The sequence below is a fragment of the Neomonachus schauinslandi genome, chromosome 3 (assembly GCF_002201575.2).
Source record: "Neomonachus schauinslandi chromosome 3, ASM220157v2, whole genome shotgun sequence".
NCBI classification, from domain to species: Eukaryota; Metazoa; Chordata; class Mammalia; order Carnivora; family Phocidae; genus Neomonachus; species Neomonachus schauinslandi.
This window is the reverse complement of record NC_058405.1, coordinates 132,536,317-132,557,465: the sequence shown is the minus strand read 5'-3', so window position 1 is coordinate 132,557,465 and position 21,149 is coordinate 132,536,317. Positions and strand designations below refer to the sequence as shown.

At 38.1% G+C, this 21,149-nt stretch overlaps 1 protein-coding gene across 1 annotated transcript in view; it reads right to left on the bottom strand.

The window, feature by feature from the left end:
• GORASP2 (golgi reassembly stacking protein 2) overlaps positions 1 to 20,788 on the bottom strand; it is a 37,101-nt gene extending 16,313 nt beyond the window's left edge. The window contains exons 1-2 of the mRNA XM_021703239.1: positions 20,617 to 20,788; positions 252 to 332 (exon numbers count right to left, since the gene is read on the bottom strand). Coding sequence (XP_021558914.1) covers positions 252 to 332; positions 20,617 to 20,679 — 144 coding nt within the window. The 5' untranslated portion in view covers positions 20,680 to 20,788. The remainder of the gene's footprint in view (positions 1 to 251; positions 333 to 20,616) is intronic.
• Between the last annotated feature and the right edge of the window lie 361 nt (positions 20,789 to 21,149).

Here is a 21,149-nt window from a genome sequence, read left to right as displayed (position 1 = left end):
AAAAATTCCATTTTTTTAAAAATGTTTTATTTATTTATTCATGAGAGTGAGAGAGAGAGAGAGGCAGAGGGAGAAGCAGGCTTCCCGCCTAGCAGGGAACCCCATGCGGGACTTGATCCCAGAACCCTGGGATCATGACCTGAGCCGAAGGCAGACGCTTAACCATCTGAGCCACCCAGGTGCCCCTGAAAAATTCCATTTTTAAAAGATTACAAAATATTATAGTCGAAACTACAAAAAGTTTAACTTACTAATCTCGAACCATTAATAGAAACAATAAAATCAAAGAATGGCTCCAGTCCAGCTCTATGTCCTGGGGAATTTTCTTGTACCTGTGAAAACAAAAGTGCCAAAAATGTAAAATACAAAGCTTAATTAATAATTGTAAGCTAAACTTTAATACCTATCTATTTTCAGCAAAAATAGATTAATTTCACTAATAAGGAAATATAGGTAAAACACACGAGTTCTCTCATTTCTCTTCATCTCTCCCAGATAATGCCCTTGCACCTCCCTAAATTCTACCCATTCTTTAAATTCATCCAATATAGGAGGTCCTCTATGGTTCTATTTCACACCACCTACTTTTGGGGGGCAGGGGCAACCTTCCCAGGATATAGCACATGACATAACAGACAGTCATCACAACTGAGTGAAAAAGTCAAATTAATTTAGCAAGCATTTATTCCACTACTACTACTAGTAAGGCACCATTCAATTACAAAACTAATAGGAGCATAGCTGCTTATGTCAAGATATTCATCATCTATTAAGGACAAGATAAGAAGAGGAAGGGAAGACAGAGGACACACAGCCCTCTAATAAACTGTAATACAAGACCAACGAGTTTAAGGGCTATGATGGAGGTACAAAGTTCTAAGGAGAAAATTAATTCTGACTGAAGAAGCTTCACAGAAAAAAAAAAAAGGACATCTGAACTGTGTTTTAAGTCGAGGGTTTTAAAGGTGAGGATGGATAAGGGGATAAGAAAGGACATTTGAAAGTTGAAATAATGAGTAAAAATCCAGGAGTCTGAAAACATGAGGTTAATACAGTATAGCTAGACAAGAGGATGGTGTGGGATAGAAATACAGAATTACAGATTTTGAAAATCAGAAAACCTACAATCCAGGGGATCTTTAAACTGAAGTCTGTGTGGATGGCTTCAGGGGAACACTGCAGCTCCTGAAATTATATGCAACATTTTGTATGAATCAGCAGTTTTCTGGGTATAAAGATCGACAGCTTTCATTAGATTCTCAAAGGGTTTCTCCAAATAAAGTGCTAAAACCAGATTTTGTGTAGTTCTTTTATGTACAGGTGAAGAAACCATCCCATGACTTGCCTGTGGTCCTGCTGGCTCATGGTAGAGGTTAAACTCGGAAGTGTATCTTACATCTATTAGTCCAGCAAGAAGGCTGGAAAGAAAGCATGGAGCCAGACTTAGAGGGGACTTTAAATGGAAGACTAAGATTACTTAGATTCTCAACAACTCAAATGTTTAGCATCCCAAATTTGAAATGGACTAAAATTAACTATTAAATTTTCTAAATTTACAGTAATAAAAATATTAGGAGCTATTAAGAGTAGTAATATGACAGAACAGAACAGCAAAAAGTTTATACAACACACTTTGCATTTTCTCTGAAATATTTTCATGTTTTAAGGACTTTTTGTTCTGACTGACATTATTTTATACTGTCAAAAATATCCTATGAAAACCAGGTTTGCCTTGATATTTGCAGGCTAATGATCTATAACAGTCCTAACAGTTCTAAGAGTCAGTTCTGAAGTTACACAAATGATATACACATTCATCCATACATAAATCTGTAGCTATCTACACAGTAACAAATCATTTTAATGCTTTCAAAATGAAACCCATACTGTTCCCAGAATCTGTCCTTCTAATACCCAACTTCTTGGACTAATGATACTTAAGCTTGGAATAATAATACATTCATTATTTCTTGGACTAAGGCTACCTTTTATTTATTTAAAACCAAATTACAGTATCATTGCTTCTAAAGAAGCAAAACTAGGTCTTCTTCATTTGTTACAGTAAGAAATAGTTGTCCATCATAAAGATGGTTCAATGCTTAACTTACTAAAACTGTTTAATCTTGCTTTACATAAATTTTCCTGCAAATTTGGGACTACATCACTTTTGTAAATTAAGTTAAATATCAAAGGGATTTATTATTTAGCTCTAATGAAAATAATCAGCACATGCTTGTTTAGTTTCTTTATATTCAGTTTTCTTAAATGGGGGATATTTTATATTCTACGTATTACCAAGCAAAACGTCTAGAACTCAAAGTGGCAGGCAGATTTCTCCTCAAAAGGCAACTCTGAAAGGGAAACGGTGGCTGGCTGGAGCTATTATGAGAAGAAAAGTGAGGTCAAGTCACTGCTAGCTGGGGTGTGAAATGCCTATTAGGTGCCTAGCAAGTAGGTGTGAAATGCCTTGGGCATGAAAAGAGGATAATTACCATAGATCCATGGAGCCCCCTCACGGTGGAGTTTCTCATTTAGTAAGGTCCTTATCTAATCATCTAACTCTCTGAATATTTCCAAATGACCATTTTTTCTAGAAACCAACCAGTCCATTTGATCAGTTTCAGAATTTTCCACTGAGGCTGCCAAAAGTTTATCTTTTAGTTAATAAGGGCCAAAGATAGTACTTTTGTAATGTTACCACCAACTGAGAAAGCTGATCCCACACACTGACGCTTATCATGCCACCACCCTCAGAGTATAAAGTTTTACCACTATTTGTTTAAAATGGAAAGTTTCCAATACCATTAGAAGTATTCTTCCCCATAACTCAAAAGAGATTCAATAGCCAAATATGAATTCTAAAAATAATAAGCTTAAATAATCCTTTCTCTAACTTTATTTTTCTATTTGCATTTGCTACAAACATGGATCTCCTCTAATGGACCTTGAAATTAATTTCTTTCCTAAATTATTTACATCATTTGTACCAGCATTATGCTGGCAACTCTGTATCTTAATTACCAATAGAAAGCCAGCAGAGGGAGCCATAGAAAATGTTCTCTTTGACCCTAATATACTTAAAGGAAACTTCCTACATTTCATAGCATGGAAAATAATATCTACAACACAGCAAATTAAACATCCACACAGGTAAGTTTCTCTGGCAATAATATCCACTGACAAGAATCTCTTAGGCACCCAATCTTTCAAGCATCATATTATTACTTCAATTCTTTCTGTCCACTCTAATATCTAGTATCTTTCAATTGTTGATTCATTGCCAGCTTCCTTCAAACCACCTTAAATTAAAAAAAAAAAACAAAACAACCCATCTATCTACCTACCTACCTACCTGGTCATTTAGCATTTATTATTGGGCCAAATATTACAGCAATTTAAGATGAACAGGTTAAATTGGAAAGTTTAATAGTTAAGATTTTACAAGATTTTGAAAAAATACACAATGAAAAGATAATAGAATTCTAGAGCCTCAAACTCTGGTTTTGAGGCATGATTTTACCTACTTATTAGCTGTGTGAGCGTGGGAAAGTATATTTATCTTTCTGGGCCTCAGATTTTTCATTTTCAAGTAAAGGATAATGTCATCTACTTTACAAGAATACCACAGAGATTGAATGAGATCATGAAACGCTGAGCTGACATTATAAAACACTGAGCTAATAAGACTCTGACATATGATAGGAGTGTTACAAATCTTTTTTTTTTTTTTTTTTATGGTGTACCTGGCATGTTTGATGCTTGGAAGAAATCTTTTTTTTTTTAAAGTTTATTTATTTAAGTAATCTCTACACCAACATGGGGCTGGAACTCAGGATCCCAAGATCAAGAGTCGCATACTCTTTTGACTGAACCAGGCAGGCACCCCAGGAGTCCTACAAATCTTAAAATCCTCTTCCTAACTCCGTAATCACCACCTGAGGGCAAATCTTTATAACCAACGAATTCCTGGACCCACATTATTCTTCTAACCATGTATTGTCTTTCATCCCTTTAAAAAAAAAAGGAAAAAAAAGACATAAAATGTTAACTAGTAAGAGGAGAGAAACCATCTTTTAAAATGTGTCTCTTAAAAATCAATTCCAGATGAACAGATTTGAAGATCAAATAATAAAACAAAAAAGAACAATAAAAAAAATAAAACCATAAAGGTAAAATGACAAAGCCTTTAGAGAAATACATAAGAGACTATCTTTGAGATTTTCAAATATGAAAAGACTTCTTAAACTGGATACAAAAAGCACTAACCATAAACTAAAAAAAATTATAAACTAAACTATACTAAAATTACAAACTTCTCATCAAAAGACACAATTAAGACACTGAAAAGATAAAATACACATCCAACAAAGGAACTGTATTCAGAACAGATTTAGAACTACTACAAATCATTAAGAAAGAGACAGTAAAACCACAATGAGATAGGACTTCACATCCACAAGGCTGGCTAAAATAAAGACAACAACAAGGGTTGGAAACAAACCCTCATACATTAATGGTGGGAATGTAAAATGGTGCAGTCACTGTGAAAACAGTTTGGCAGATCCTCAAATGTTAACGAGTTATCGTATGACCCAGCAATTCTACTCCTAGATATATAAACAAGAGAAATGAAAGCATGTTCACATAAAAACCTGTACACAAATTTCACAGTTGCGTTATTCATAGGAGCCAGAAAGTAGAAACAACCCAAATGTCCCTTAACTGATGAATGAATAAACAAAATGTGGTACACTCAAAGAATGAAATATTATTTGGCAATACAAAGGAATGAAGTATTCATGTTACAACATGAATGAACCTTGAAAACATTATGCTAAATCATGAAGACCACAGATTGTATGATTCCATTTATATGAAATGTCCAGAAAAGGCAAATCCACAGAAACAGAAAGTAGACTAGTGGTTGCCAGGGGCTAGGGGTAGGAGCAATGGGAAATAGCTGCTAATGGGTACAGTGTTTCTTTCTGGGGGTAATAAAAAGGTTCTGGAATTAGCTATTGATGATGATTGTGTAACTGTGAATATACTAAAAAAACTGAACTATATACTTTAAAAGGTTGAATTTAATGGTAGGTAAATCTTATCTCAATGAAGCTACCAAAAAAAAAAAAAAAACCAACACATAATCTAATGGGGAAATGTAGAAAGATTTTAGTTGATCCTAAGGAAAAAGGATACTGATGTGGCCAATAAATATGAAAATATGCTCAACTTCAACAGTCATCAAAAAAATGCAAATCAAAACCACAATGTGATACCACTACACACCTACCAGAATGGCCAAAATGAAAAAGATGGAAAATACTGTTAGTGATGATAAAGAACAATCAGAAACCTCAATTACTGCTGGTGAGACTATAATGAGCAAACTATTTGGCAATATCTGTTAATATTGAAATATTTGACCGAATACTGCACTCTTCAGTATACCCAAGAAAAATACATGGGTACATATATGTTCTCCAACACAGTTAATGTTCACAGCAGCACTATTTGTACTAGCCCTGAACTAAAAACTACACAATGCCCACGAACAACAGAATACATAAATAAATCCTGGTATATTCTCTCAATGGCATAAAATATATTAATAAAATGAGAGACCTACAACAATACACATTTCATAAGCAGTACTGGGGCAAAAGAGGCCAGACACAAATGAGTACATATGATTCCATTTATATAAGGCTAAGAACAGGTCAAATTAATCTACGCTGTTAGAAATCAGGACAGTATACACTCTGGGGGGTTGGTCGGTAGTCAGTGTGCCTGGAAAGGGATGGATGTTGGTTACAAGAGAATGTTGTTTATGAAAATTCATCAGGCTGTACACTTACATGCACTTTAAAAAGCTTTAACATATATTCCCTCTATCCAAAAAGCAGAAATGAAATTATTACAACCTAAGAACATACCCAATATTTCACCTACAAAGAACACAGTTTGAAAGCCAGCAACTGAATCTAAAAGAACTCTGAGTAGTTAGTGCAAAGGCCACAAATTAACTTACTCTAATGCTCATTCTTCTTCAGAGTATTTCAGGATCACTTTTTTTTTAAATTTAAACTCAATTAACATATAATGTATTATTAGTTTCACATATAAAGTCCAGTGATTCATCAGTCTTATATAATACCCAGTGCTCATTACATCACATGCCCTCCTTACAGTCCATCACCCAGTTACCCCATCCCCCCCTCCCCTCCAGCAACCCTGTTTGTTTCCTATGCTTAAGAGTCTCTTTTTTTATATATATTTTTTATGATGTTAATCACCATACATCATTAGTTTTTGATGTAGTGTTCCCTGATTCACTGTTTGCACATAACACCCAGTGCTCCATGCAGAATGTGCTCTCTTTAATACCCATCACCAGGCTAACCCATCCTCCCACCTCCCTCCCCTCTAGAACCCTGTTTGTTTTTCAGGGTCCATAGTCACTCATGGTTTGTCTCCCCCTCTGATTTCCCCCCCCTTCATTCTTCCCCCCCCTCCTTCTTTTTTTTTTTTTTTTTTAACATATAATGTATTATTTGCTTCAGAGGTACAGATCTGTGATTCAACAGTCTTGCATGCTTCACAGCGCTCACCATAGCACATACCCTCCCCAATGTCTCTTAATGGTTTGTCTCCCTCTCTGGTTTTGTCTTGTTTTATTTTTTCCTCTCTTCCCCTATGATCCTGTTTTGTTTCTTAAGATTCCACATATCAGTGAGATCATATGATAATTCCTTCTCTGATTGACTTATTTTGCTTAGCATAATACCCTCTAGTTCCATCCACATTGCTGAATGGCAAGATTTTATCTTTTTTCCTTGATGGCTGAGTAATAGTCCATCTTCTTTATCCATTCATCTATCTATGGACATTGCTGCTATAAACATTGGGGTGCAGGTACCCCTTCGGATCACTACATTTCTATCTTTGGGGTAGATACCCAGTAGTGTAATTGCTGGGTATAGGGTAGCTCTATTTTCAACTTTTGGAGGCACCTCCATACTGTTTTCCAGAGTGGCTGCACCAGCTTGCATTCCTACCAACAGTGTAAGAGGGTTCCCTTGAAATTTCCTGACTTGTTAATTTTAGTCATTCTGACCATGTGAGGTGGCATCTCATTGTGTTTTTTGTTTTTTGACAGAGAAAGACACAGTGAGAGAGGGAACACAAGCCGGGGGAGTGGGAGAGGGAGAACAGGCTTCCCGTGGAGTGGGAGGAGCCCGATGCGGGGCTCGATCCCAGGATCCTGGGATCATGACCTGAGCCGAAGGCAGATGCTTAATGACTGAGCCACCTAGGCGCCCCTCTCTCATTGTGGTTTTGATTTGCATTTCCCTGATGAGTGATGTTGAGCACTTTTTCATGTGTCTGTCGGCCATTTGGATGTCTTCTTTGGAGAAATGTCTCTTCATGTCTTCTGCCCATTTCTTGATTGGATTATTTGTTCTCTGGGTGTTGAGTTTGATAAGTTCTTTATAGATATTGGATACTAGCCCTTTATCTGCTAAGGTATTTGCGAGTGTCTTCTCCCATTCTGTCAGTTGTCTTTTGGTTTTGTTGACTGTTTCCTATGCTGTGCAAAAGCTTTTTATCTTGATGAAGTCCCAATAGTTCATTTTTGCCTTTGTTACCCTGGCCTTTTGGAGACCTGATAGCAAGATGTTGTTGCAGCCAAGGTCGAAGAGGTTGCTGCCTTTGTTATCCTCTAGGATTTTGATGGATTCCTGTCTCACATTGAGGTCTTTCATCCATTTTAAGTCTATTTTTGTGTACGGTGTAAGAAAATGGTCGTTTCAGTCTTCTGCATGTGGCTGTCCAATTTTCCCAACACCATTTGTTGAAGGGGCTTTTTTCCATTGGATATTCTTTCCTGCCTTGTCAAAGATTAGTTGACCATAGAGTTGAGGGTACATTTCTGGGCTCTCTATTCTGTTCCATTGATCTATGTGTCTGTTTTTGTGCCAGTACCATACTGTCTTGATGATGACAGCTTTGTAATAGAGCTGGAAGTCTGGAATTGTGATGCCGCCAGCTTTGCTTTTCTTTTTCAACATTCCTTTGGCTATTAGGATCTTTTCTGGTTCCACACAAATTTTAGGATTATTTTTTCCAGCTGAAAAAAGTTGATGGTATTTTGATAGGGACTGCACTGAATGTGTAGATTGCTTTAGGTAACACAGACATTTTAACAATATTTGTTCTTCCAATCCATGAGCATGGAACATTTTTCCATTTCTTTGTGTCTTCCTCAATTTCTTTCGTGAGTGTTCTATAGTTTTCTAAGTACAGATCCTCTGCCTCTTGGGTTAGGTTTATTCCTAGATATCACATGGTTTTGGGTGCAATTGTAAATGGGATCGACTCCTTATCTTTCTTCTGTCTCATTGTTAGTGTATAGAAATGCAACTGATTTCTGTGCATTGATTTTTATGTCCTCCACTTGCTGAATTCGTGTATGAGTTCTAGCAATTCTGGGGTGGAGTCTTTGGGTTTTCCACATAGAGTATATCATCTGCAAAGAGTGAGAGTTTGACTTCTTCTTTGCTGATTTGGAAGCCTTTTATTTCTTTTTGTTGTCTGATTGCTGAGGCTAGGACTTCTAGTACTATGTTGAACAGCAGTGGTGAGAGTGGACATCCCTGCCTTGTTCCTAACCTTAGGGGAAAAGTTCTGTTTTTCCCCACTGAAAATGATATTCATGTGGGCTTTTCACATATGGCTTTTATGATATTTAGGTATGTTCCCTCTATCCCTACACTGTGAAGAGTTTTAGTCAAAAAAGGATGCTGTCCTTTGTCAAATGCTTTTTCTGCAACATTCTTTTATTTATGTAGTGTATCACATTGATTTGCAGATGTCGAACCACCCCTGCAGCCCAGGAATAAATCCCACTTGGTTGTGGTGAATAATCATTTTAATGTACTGCTGGATCCAATTGGCTAGTATCTTGATGAGAATTTTTGCATCCATGTTCATCAGGGATATTGGTCTGTAATTCTCCTTTTTGGTGGGGTCTTTGTCTGGTTTTGGGATCAAGGTAATGCTGGCCTCATAGGAAGAGTTTGGAAGTTTTCCTTCCATTTCTGTTTTTTGAAATAGCTTCAGAAGAATAGGTATTAGTTCTGCTTTAAATATTTGGTAGAACTCCCCTGGGAAGCCATCTGGTCCTGTGCTCTTGTTTGTTGTGAGATTTTTTTTTTTTAAAGATTTTATTTATTTATTTGACAGAGAGATAGAAGAGCACAAGCAGAGGGAGTGGCAGAGGGAGAGGGAGAAGCAGGCTCTGCACTGAGCAGGGAACCCGATGCGGGACTCGATCCCAGGACCCTGAGATCATGACCTGAGCCGAAGGCAGACGCTTAACCATCTGAGCCACCCAGGCGCCCCTGTTGTGAGATTTTTGATTACTGCTTCAATTTCCTTGCTGGTTATGGGTCTGTTCAGGTTTTCTATTTCTTCCTGGTTCAGTTTTGGTAGTTGATACATCTCTGGGAATGCATCCATTTCTTCCAGATTGCCTAATTTGTTGGCATATAGTTTCTCATAATATGCTCTTATAATTGTATTTCTTTGGTGTTGGTTGTGATCTCTCCTCTTTCATTCACGATTTTTATTTATTTGGGTCCTTTCTCTTTTCTTTTTGGTAAGTCTGGCCAGGGGTTTATCAATCTTACTCTTTCAAAGAACCAGCTCCTAGTTTCATTGATCTGTTCTACTGTTCTTTTGGTTTTTATTTCCTTGATTTCTGCTCTAATCTTTATCAATTCTCTTCTCCTGCTGCGTTTAGGCTTTATTTGTTGTTCTTTCTCCAGCTCCTTTAGGTAGAAGGTTAAGTTGTGTATTTGAAACCTTTCTTGTTTCTTGAGAAAGGCTTGTATTGCTATATACTTCCCTCTTAGGACTGTCTTTGCTGCAACCCAAAGGTTTTGAACAGTTGTGTTTTCATTTTCATTGGTTTCCATGAATTTTTTAAATTCTTCTTTAATCTCCTGGTTGATCCATTCATTCTTTAGTAGGATGCTCTTAGTTTCAGGACCACTCTTTATAGTCTATTTACATTTACATCGTTTGGCTACTTGATTTCCAAGCCACCAATAGACTGAGAATAGCCAAAAGAACTGAAAGAGATGCTACTGCCACTTGATTTTAGCAAAAAATTATAGCTGGCAGAAAATGAGAATAAAAATTTCAAAAATCAAAAACCAAAAGGAAGAAAAAGCACCAGTGTTAAGCCACTTACCAAAATCTACATAGTGAGTATGTACTATGCACTTATGAAAAAGGTTTAATTGTGCGGTGCCTGGGTGGCTCAGTTGGTTAAGGTTTGGCTCTTGAATCGGCTCAGTTCATAATCTCAGGGTTGTGAGATCAAGCCCTGTGTCAGGCTCCATGCCCTGTGTGGAATCTGCTTGAGATTCTCTCTCTCCCTCTCCCCATCCCATCCCATGGGCACACTCTCTCTCTTTCTCATAAATAAATCTTAAAAAAAAAAAAGTTGTGATTGTGTCTTGTTGTAGGGAATGCAGATTAAAAAAAAAATCTCTGCCTTGAAGCCGTTTTTAGAAGTTTTTGCAATTATAGAAATCTGTACGTGTGCTGTCCAAATACAGTAGCCACTAGCCACACATGAAATGTGGCTTTGTGACCGTGGAACTGAATTTTTAACTTCATTTAACTTAAATAATTTACATCTAAGTTTAAACAGCCATATGTGGCTAGAGTCTACCGTACTGGACACCAACAGTCTAGGTGCTAAGGACATGATTTGTATTCCAATACAAATATAATACAGCATATGGATGTCATCACAACAATTAAGATATGAAGCGGCTAAAATATATTTAGCATCTGTCAATGATGATGGGAAGCATGAAATACATTTTACAGACTCGCATATAACATTCTTGATACTAAAAGCAGTAAATAATCCATTTTAAGTAAGAAATTGACTCTACACAAATCCATTCCCTGAGAGTTCTAACAAGCATGCTGAAGTTCCACTTTTTCCAATTCTTCTCAGGCCTCATGGTTTACTTTGAACAATTAAGAAATATCATACAGCAGGTGAAAGTACTAAAGAGTAGTTATGCTTACAAATGAATGACAAAAATAAATGTTACCAAAACATGGACAGGTAGAATAAATTATGAACACAATTACTGGCACTTACAGGAGTTGAACTTTAAATTTGGAGGTTATCTTACCAATATAAAAATCACAACATGAAAGAAATACTTCCTTCATAAACACTCTAGAAAAAACAGGTACAATAAGCAAGACAAAACCTTTTACTCAAGAAGCAAAAAATGAGAACCTATGACAGAAACTGCACAGTGAAGGGGTATCCATCCCCATTACATAAAAAGAAATTAGCATAAAAAAAGAAATTAGCATCCATGATTAGAAGCTGGACTTAGAATCACCAACTATATATAAATTCTTCTTAAAGTGGTGTCATTCAACTACTCCAGGGAGTTTCAGGGCTCTGAAATTAATTTAGTGGGTCATTATAGAACAAACATCAAAATAAGAAAACATCAGAATAGATAAAATATAAAAAACTCATGACTTAATAACAGTCATTATTTTGCATGAAATGTAGTAGGATACACCAGTTGCAATGGAAAATAAGTTTCTTACTTTGATCTGTAATAAAGTTTGAAAAACAGCCCTAAGAGATACCATTAACTGTTTTGTCCAAACAACCTCCAGGTAATAAATGCAATTGAACTTTTGGCTTTTCTCTCACCTTCTGATCCTGGATCACCGGAAAGTTTTACAAGATTTAGCATGGATTTTTCTTTGTGTACAGACCTAATTGTTCTATACTGGTTGCTTTCCAATGAAGCACCCATCTCTTCTTCTGGGATTAAAAGTGCAATAGTACTTTATACTAGGTTTGGGTCATTTCACATGAACCACTCTCTCTTTTAAATCTTGGCTTGGGGACAGAGGGACAGCACAGTAGAAGGGGAGAAAAGTTTGGGTGGAGTCAGGGGAAGACGTTCTCTCAACTCCATCGGTCATTTATATACTTCCAGCTGAGGAGTACAGAACTGCCACCTTAATGTAACACAGAAAAGAAACTGCGAAGCTACTTTCAGAACGCAGGATATCATCAAATAGGCATTTTATAAGGTGATACACAAAGGTACACTTACTCACATTTCTGGCTAGTATGTGAATTATTTTTCTTAAGTTTTCTAACAATGAAGATGTTTCCATAAAATGGGCTCAATGGAATATGTAACTGTCTCCTCTTTATTACTGCACCACCAATTCCTTCACATATAAAAGGTAGTTAAGTTCCTCTGAATGACTTTTTGTCTACACCATCATCTCCTCTAACTCTCAATTTAATGTTAACACTCTCACTTTTGTACTATTTTTAAAAACAGCAGGGATGTTAAGTAAGACTAAAAATTAAGTTCAATCCAAGTATCAATGATGACTCATTCCAACTATACACACAAAGCCTCATGTTATACGTATATGCCTGGGTGATCAAAATGATGGGAAAAGACTTGGGAATGTGATATGATAAAAATAAACCCTAAATCCTTCAGTTATAAAAAAGGCACTTTTGGAGTGGGGCGGGGGAGCTCTTCTATGTCTGAAAAGGACCAGTTTTCTTGACATAAATATGTGGAAATTATTTTGACCAGAAGAGTTCAAAGTTTTACTTGCTAAAACATTCTCACATGTTCTACCAAAATAACTCAAAGAGCATGTTTTTTCTGACTGACCCTATGATGTAATTTATAACATATGAAGCAATTTGAAATAAAATTCTAATGGTAACTAAAAGGAAATTAAAACCTATCAGCATACAGTAACTTCTTAGAAAAGGTCTGTGTATCAGGAAAATGATGTTGAAAGAAACTGAAGTCTACTCTAAAAGAAGCAAAAATTCTGACAACCTGTCACCAAATTTTATAATCTTCAAATACCAACTTAGGTATTTGTTTCTTAGGGAAAGAAAACTTGCTGCGTGACCTTAGGCAATAATCCTTCTGTGCTCCTTTTCTTTAGCTGTAAAGTGAGGAGGTTGAGAAGACAGTTTCTAAAACTGAATGACTCCCCATGAAATAAGTCTAACTGCCGCTAAGCTACCTATAGCTTCTACAGTGTAGAGCAAACCCAACAACAGTATTTTAAGAATTTTTAATTAATGTGTTTAGTATCACTGTGATGCTAAGCAATGAAAAGGACACTGGAACCCACCTAACTTTTAAAAAAAACAAAATTTCCTTAAAAATGAGGATCCTTAAAAATTAGCAGGCACATAAATAAAATTAATGGGTCAGATCTGATCCCAAACTCATGCTTTAGGTTTTTTAAAAATTTATTTAAGTAATCCCTACACCCCATGTGGGGCTTGAACTCACAGCCCCGAGATCAAGAGTCACATGCTCTTCCAACTGAGCCAGCCAGGTGCCCCAAAACTTAAGCAGTAAAGTATAGGGTTAAGTACATAGACAAAAAGTAGCTACTGAATTATCAAGTAAATGTAAATGCTACCCAATATGCTCAGAGGTCTATTTTAACCAGTACTGCCACTACAATAGTGGTTCTCAATGGGTGATACAATAATGCAGATGCTAGTAATAAAAGCATCTGCTAACATTTATTGAGTCTTTATCATATTCCAGACCCTATGCTAAGCTAAATGCTTTATTATGGAATATCTCATTTAATCCTTGGGATAACCAATGAGGTAGACCGCACTGTTTTATTTTATTTTTTTTTCATATTTCCCAATTTTAATTTTTAAATTATTTTTTTTTTTTTTTTTAAAAATTTTTTTTTTTTTTTTTTTTTTTTATTCATGAGAGACAGAGCGAGAGAGAAAGGCAGAGGGAGAAACAGGCTCCCAAGGAGCAGGGAGCCCGATGCGGGACTCGATCCCAGGACCCTGAGATCATGACCTGAGCCGAAGGCAGACGCTTAACCATCTGAGCCACCCAGGCGCCCTTAATTTTTAAATTATTTTTATTTTTTTTTACTTTTTTATTTTTCTAATTAACATATAATGTATTATTGGTTTCAGAGGTACGGGTCTATGATTCATCAGTCTTATAGAATACCCAGTGACAACACTGTTTTAATAAAGAAGTTTAAGGGCGAGGCCTTCTGTAAGGTGGCAGCAGGCCAGAAAAAAAATAATGTGCTCAATTCTTTTCAAAATATTTCATATACAATATTTAATATGGTTTTTAGTACAAAAGGTAGAGGGGACACTACTATTATCCTCACTTTTCAGATAAAAATAATAGAGCTCAAAGAAGTTCAAAGGTTTGCCCAAGAAAACACAACAATGGAGCTGACACTAGGATCCGGTGATTCCCAAGAGTGGTCTCTGGTGGTCTACTCTGAAGTCTCTCAATATATTCACGTCTACCAGGTGACAAGGTTCCTTATTGCTGATTATGTGCTGGAATGTTCTCTCATCGGTGCTTAAAACAAAAACAACCCTTAGCATCATTCTCTTCATGCTGCAGTAAATTTATTTGCAATGCCAAGAGGGACAATGTCTAGTCTCTCAGAGTAACTATTTTGGTTCTGCATGCTGTTTGGAGGAAAAAAAAAAAAAAACCATCTTACTTAATCACACCTCTGAAGGCAATCTACAGTTATATACTGAAATACGTATCAAACCTTTACAGATAAATATTTTGTAGTTCAGATTAGTATTAAGGAAATCAATCAAAATAACATAATCCTTTTAGCACAGTATTAAAGCCAGCAAAATGTACTGAAACTAATGGCTATTCTAAGGTCAATTCTTTTTTTCCCTAAGTTCTATTCTTATGAAAATTTCAGCGGTATTATTTAAAAAAGCCCTGTCAGTATCTGACCCAGAAAACACTACAGCCAGTGCTGTGCACTCTACTACTTACTGACCAGAACAGAAACTGTAATTATACACCAACAGTAGGTTTCCCCAAATAAGGATCCTGAGGATGACAGTCCATACACTGAAACACTCTTCATCACAAAATATGAAAGTGTACATAAACAGTGTAACACTGATTTGTTCAAGGTTTATCAATATCAGGAAAAGTTTATGTTCAATGATAATTACAATTCCTGAAAGTGTGTAAGGTTCACATACATTCACTGTATTCTATGGCATTTATGAACTGAAATAATCGGATTCCTACACTTGAAAGGAATTCCAAACAATGTTTATTAAACAACTTCATAGTCTTTAAGATTTTATCTTTAACTAATCTCTACACCCAATGTGGGGCTCAAACCCACAACCCAGAATCAAGAGTTACATGCTCTACCAACTGAGCCAGCCAGGTGCCCCAAATGCCCAACATGGGGCTCAAACTCACAACCCTGACATCGAGAGTCACATGCTGTAGACAGAGCCAGCCAAGCACCCGTATTCATAGTCTTTTAGTAGGAGAGATCAATTTTGGGAGATCATAATCTTTAGGTGGGTGTTTATAAAGCTTTTCAATTACAACTTTATATTTGAAAAACACCAAATAACCCAAGTTTTCCTTTTATATCCACTGTTTTCAGAGTGAGTGAGGAGAGAAGACGGTAGTAGTGAGGTTTTTGTTTTTCAAATGGGGCATGAATTTAAAAAGTTCAAGAAACACTGTGTTAGTGGATAAAATTATGACTATCAAATGTTAGGAATTCCCTTTCTCAAAATAAGTACCAAGTTGAAATCCTGCAGGATTTCATGTAGATTAGTGAGACACCATTAAAAAAAGGACAGATCCATGTAATAGTAGCTATGTCTAGGTATTTCATTTTCTTTTCTTTTTTTTTTTAAGATTTTATTTGAGAGCGAGAGCATGAATCGGGGAGGGGCACAGGGAGAGAGGGAAGCAGAAACCCTGCTGAGCAGGGAGCCCAACATGGGAGTCACCCCAGGACGCTGGAATCATGACCTGAGCCCAAGGCAAATGCCCAACCGACTGAGCTACCCAAGGCACCCTCCATTTTCTATGGAAATAATTCTACTGTCACTTTCTCCTCTAAGATGAGTATTTAATGCTGCCCAGTCTATAGCAAACAGCTCTGGAGATAAAGGCCTATTATTACACTGGAGACATACTTTATCTCAATGGCCTTTCCTTCAAAACATCCATCATCTCAGAATCTCTCTTGAAGGAAATGACAAGGAATAGTGAACATGACATTTTCCATGTCCCCAAAGTGGTGTGAACATTGGTTCCAGAATGTCCTCAGATAACCCACATCTCAAAGAATATTAAGTGTAGAATGCAATTAATCTGAATATTCAAATTTCGAAACAAATCTTATAATGGGCATCAATGAGGCAACTCCAAAAATGTAATTTTGAAAACGGCCTTATATGGTTTACGGTCATTAAAAGAGAATCTAGGCAAGAATTCTGTATTCAACATACTTCAACTTTAGTAACTTCTAACAAAACTAAGAAGCCCTGGCTAACATTTTTCCTGCCTGATGTTAAGATTGGAGAGTGGGAATAAAAGTGGTACTCATGATGAACATGGAATTGGACTTATTGCATAAGGGAATCTGAACTATAATGCTATTTTTAAAAGAAGGCTTCTGGGGGCACCTGGGTGGTTCAGATGGTTAAGTGTATGCCTTTGGATCAGGTCATGATCTCAGTGTCCTGGGACCGAGCCCCACATCGGGTTCCCTGCTCAGTGGGGAGTCCGCTTTTCCCTCTCCCTCTGCCGATCCCCCTGCTCATGCTCTTTCTCTCTCAAATAAACAAATAAATTAAAACAAATAAAAGAAGGCTTCTGAACAAATTTAAAAATTTCCAGTAAGAGTCCACCTTTTATAAATATCTTTTAATTATTTTGTGAATATACAAATATTTCATGACCACTGTGGAAATTTTAGAAAATATACTGAAGTTTAGAAGGAATATAAAAATGTCACCATTCACCAATAATCCTTTTTAATATCCTGGCTTATTACCTCTCCACTTTATGTTCCAGTCATGTACACGACTGTACATGCACCCACACAGAGAGGCAGACCTATGGCCACAGTGCCGTGAAATACCATTTTCATGAACGTATGGCATTTCAATCTGCAGTTAGGGCCTGATTTATTTACCAGTTCCTCAGCTATTGGATATTTAGGTAGTAACCAACATCTTACGATAATTTCAGACCACACTGTACTCGAATATGTCTTATCATTCAAAATATTTGTGAAAGATGGCTAAGCGGCACGGTTAAGCACAGGAAAATACTTCAGAAGTATTTACTTTTAGATGATAGAATTATAATTTAGATTCTTTGTTATACTTTCTTAACTTATCTAAAAGATCTGTAATGAACACGTGTTATCAGAAAACAATGTAATAATCTACTAAAATGAAGATAAACGTTTGTATAAATAAACATTAAGATTCAATAATTTGGGAAAATGTACATTTTAAGTGAAAACAAAGGTAGGATTTAAGGTGAACATGTACTGGTGACAGCAAAGACTAGAAAAACTAAATGTCCATCACCAGGAGGTGCTGTTTAAACTGTGGTACAACAAACTACTGCGGAGCTAAGTGAAACCAAGAGGCAGATCTCTATGTGCTGTTATGGAAAGACTGCCAAGATGATTATCAAAGAAGAAGACCCGAGGGGAGTAACAGTATGTATCTTATGATTCCAACAGTTACAAAAGGAAACAGAAAGAGTGAAGGGGGGCAGAATTCTTTTACAGGCATAAAACATTTCTGAAAAGATACTTAAACTACAGTAGTTACTTCTAGGGTAGGAATGGGGAATTGGATATACAGTATGATCACAACCTGAAAATGTTCATCAATATATAAATGCATAATACATAAAAAGGAAAGTACACCGCTCACAGCAGAGAATCTGAAACTATTTCAAGGCTGTCCCCTAAAAAACTGTAAAAGCAGAATCTACCAATGGATATGGAAAATAGAAAAAAATGTAAATTTCAATCTATGTGAATTGTAAGGACTTGGAAATAATAATAAAACAGCAGTGGACATGGGTGTCACTATAATTATTATTTCAAAACCCAAACAAGTTTTTATTACTAACAAGTTTTTATTACTATTACTAACAAGTTTTTATTACCAGGGAATCGATTATTAAAGAAAACAAACTTCTAATGAAATCATTCTAGAACGTGTTAACATGAGTGATTTTCTTCCAAGGTTATCTTACAATATTTATTCTAGTTTACAAGCTCAGTAATCCAGCGGTGAAATACATCACTGTATATTTAGGCCATAATAAATGAAAGGAAGATTTTTCTATTATGTTCAGATTTAACATAGTACTTTCCCCTCTAAAAACAAAGATAGCTGGAAACCAGGACAGTGTGGGTTAGGAACTCTAAAACATTTAAAAAATTCTCCTAAGTCAGATGGTCATTACTATTTTAAAGCGCCCTCTAATAAAACCTGAGTAAGATTTCATCTTTTGCAACATTTATGCTCCAGATGCAGACTGGAAACGAAGGTTGTCCCTAGTGCTTCTGAAAATCAGATTTATAGATTAATAACACATCTGCACTACTGAATATATAGGAGAGCTGATATACTAAGATGCACGTATGTAAAGAAAACATACTTCAACTTATTTTGCATGGAACACAGACATTAATAGAAGCCATTCAATTGCAATCCTTTTGATGTGTACATCTTTCTAACAGACTTTTAAAAACTCAAGTATGCTGTTTTACTGAGTGCATGTATCATTAAAATATCATGAATCCGGGCGCCTGGGTGGCTCAGATGGTTAAGCGTCTGCCTTCGGCTCAGGTCATGATCTCAGGGTCCTGGGATCGAGTCCCGCATCGGGCTCCCTGCTCCTTGGGAGCCTGTTTCTCCCTCTGCCTTTCTCTCTCGCTGTCTCTCATGAATTAAAAAAAAAAAATCTTTAAAAAAAAAATAATAAAATATCATGAATTCCCAAAGATTCCTGGCCACAATCAGCCACTGTGAGAATCAGCTGGTAATACCAGATATCACACCCCAGGGTAGAATACTCAAAATCAAACCGGATAATAGAAAAGTACTGCCACTAAACTTTCACTTTACATTTGGATCTGACATTTCTCCTTCAATTTCTCCCATCGGTGTGGCTCTTGGGGTTGGCTTAGCTGAAGGAAATATGCTTTGCTTATTTTCTAGGAAAATCATCCTTTCCCACCAATAGTGAGGCTTCAAGAGATTTTTAGTAGAGTGGAGAGGCAACAAGACATGATAATCCTAAAGATCAGAAAGGTCATCAATCACAGTGCTATCACACCCGTATCTGGGTAATTCACTTTAAGAATGTTGTCTCAAGGGGCACCTGGGTGGCTCAGTCCTTAAGAGTCTGCCTTCGGCTCAGGTCATGATCCCAGGGTCCTGGGATCGGCCGGCATCGGGCTCCCTGCCTGGCAGGAAGTCTGCTTCTCCCTCTCCCACTCCCCCTGCTTGTGTTCCCTCTCTCGCTGTGTCTCTCTCTGTCAAATAAATAAAATCTTAAAAAAAAAAAAAAAAAGAATGTTGTCTCCCCCAAAACATGGGATCTAAGGCAGAAAATGACTGTAAGCACCAGAAAGTACAGTTTCTCACTTTCAGTGAAAATGTTCTTACCTGTGAGCAGCTAACATTTAGTGACACTCTATTACGTCCTGAAATGGTGCTACAGATTGGGGCCACTTTTCTGACAATCCATCATGTTAACCACTCACGCAGGTGTCACAGCACATAACCGTCAATGCTACTTTTAAAGACTTCCAGTTCTATAAAACCCACATGCTTTGCAACAACTTAGGTTGCTCATAAGCAAGGGCTTACCTAATGTTTTTTGAGATACTATGCTTCTCCATCCTGGTGATTGAGGCTGCTTTCCTTTGTTTACCTAGATTTTTTTTTTTTTTTTAGAAGTTCCTCTCCATTACCTTTTACCTTAAACCTCAATCTCCACCACACCCTTAGAACAGAACGGAAGATCCCCCCCACCAGGAAATGTGGAAAAAGAGGGTTGGAAAGGTCGGGAGCGACCCGGGAGAGGAAAAACTCCTACAAAATCAAGTAAATTTAAGTCCGTCAAACCTACTTCTGGGCCATTTCATTTTGTTTGCCTAACTGGTTTTTCCGGACATCCAGAAAGCGCCGAGGTGAATTAACACTTGCCGTCGCATCCCCCGCGTCTAGCTTGCGAGCTCCAGGCTTCATTTTCTCAGAAAACTCAAATGCTACCTTCACCATCACCTTTTCTGCAGACTTTGCCCCCAAACCTTTCCTAACTTTGTAAGCTAAGAATTAAGAGAGAAGGGACAGAGAAGGCCGTAACGAGAAAAAGACTGTCCCTCCGCCCCCCACCCCCCGGCTGGGCCGCCTCCCGATCAAGTGGCCGGCTACCGCCCAGGCTCCACCCCGTCCTCCCAGGGCAGCGGACCCCGCGTCCGGAGCGCTCTGGGGAGGCGGCATGCGAGCGGCCTCCTGAACCGGCCTCGGTTAAGGCAGCGCCCGCGGTCGCCGCTCTTCTTCGGGGTCGGGCCTAGCTGTCCCGGGAAGGGGCCCGTCGGGGCCTCTGCCTCCCGCGGCCGGACCCCGCCTCCAGCCTGCCTTTCCCGAGCCGTCGTCGGAGCCCTTACCCGAAGGACGTGGTAGCCTTCCGTGCCCCCGCCAGGGATCTCGACGCTCTGCGAGGACCCCATGGCGGCGGGCGATTAGTGTGGATCCGCGCTGCTCCCCGCCCCCCGCGCGCTCCGCTCCTCCGCGTAGCACTTGGGACGTGGCACTCGCTGCCGCCGGAGAGCCGGGCCGCACTGCCCGCCGGGAGAGCGTCACCGCGGCACCCACGGCCGCTGTGACGCCGCAGACAGCGCCACCTGCCGCAAATCACCGGAAGGGGCCTGAACACGCGCGGGCGGGGAGGGGCTTACTGGTGCTCGCGAGACTGCAGAAATACAGTTCCTCCAGTCTCGGCATCTTGCTACGGATCCCTGAGTTGGACAAGCTTTATCCAGACGCTTTCCCACTCGCCCGAAGGAACCGTTGCTTTGTCGTAGCTCCCCCTGGTGGCCAGAGGCAGGGAAAGGGCTGCTACTGAAAAGAGCAGGGTGGGTACAAACAGCTCTCTGTTCTCCATGTTCATAGGTCTTGTCCCAGATTGTAAAGAGGTTGA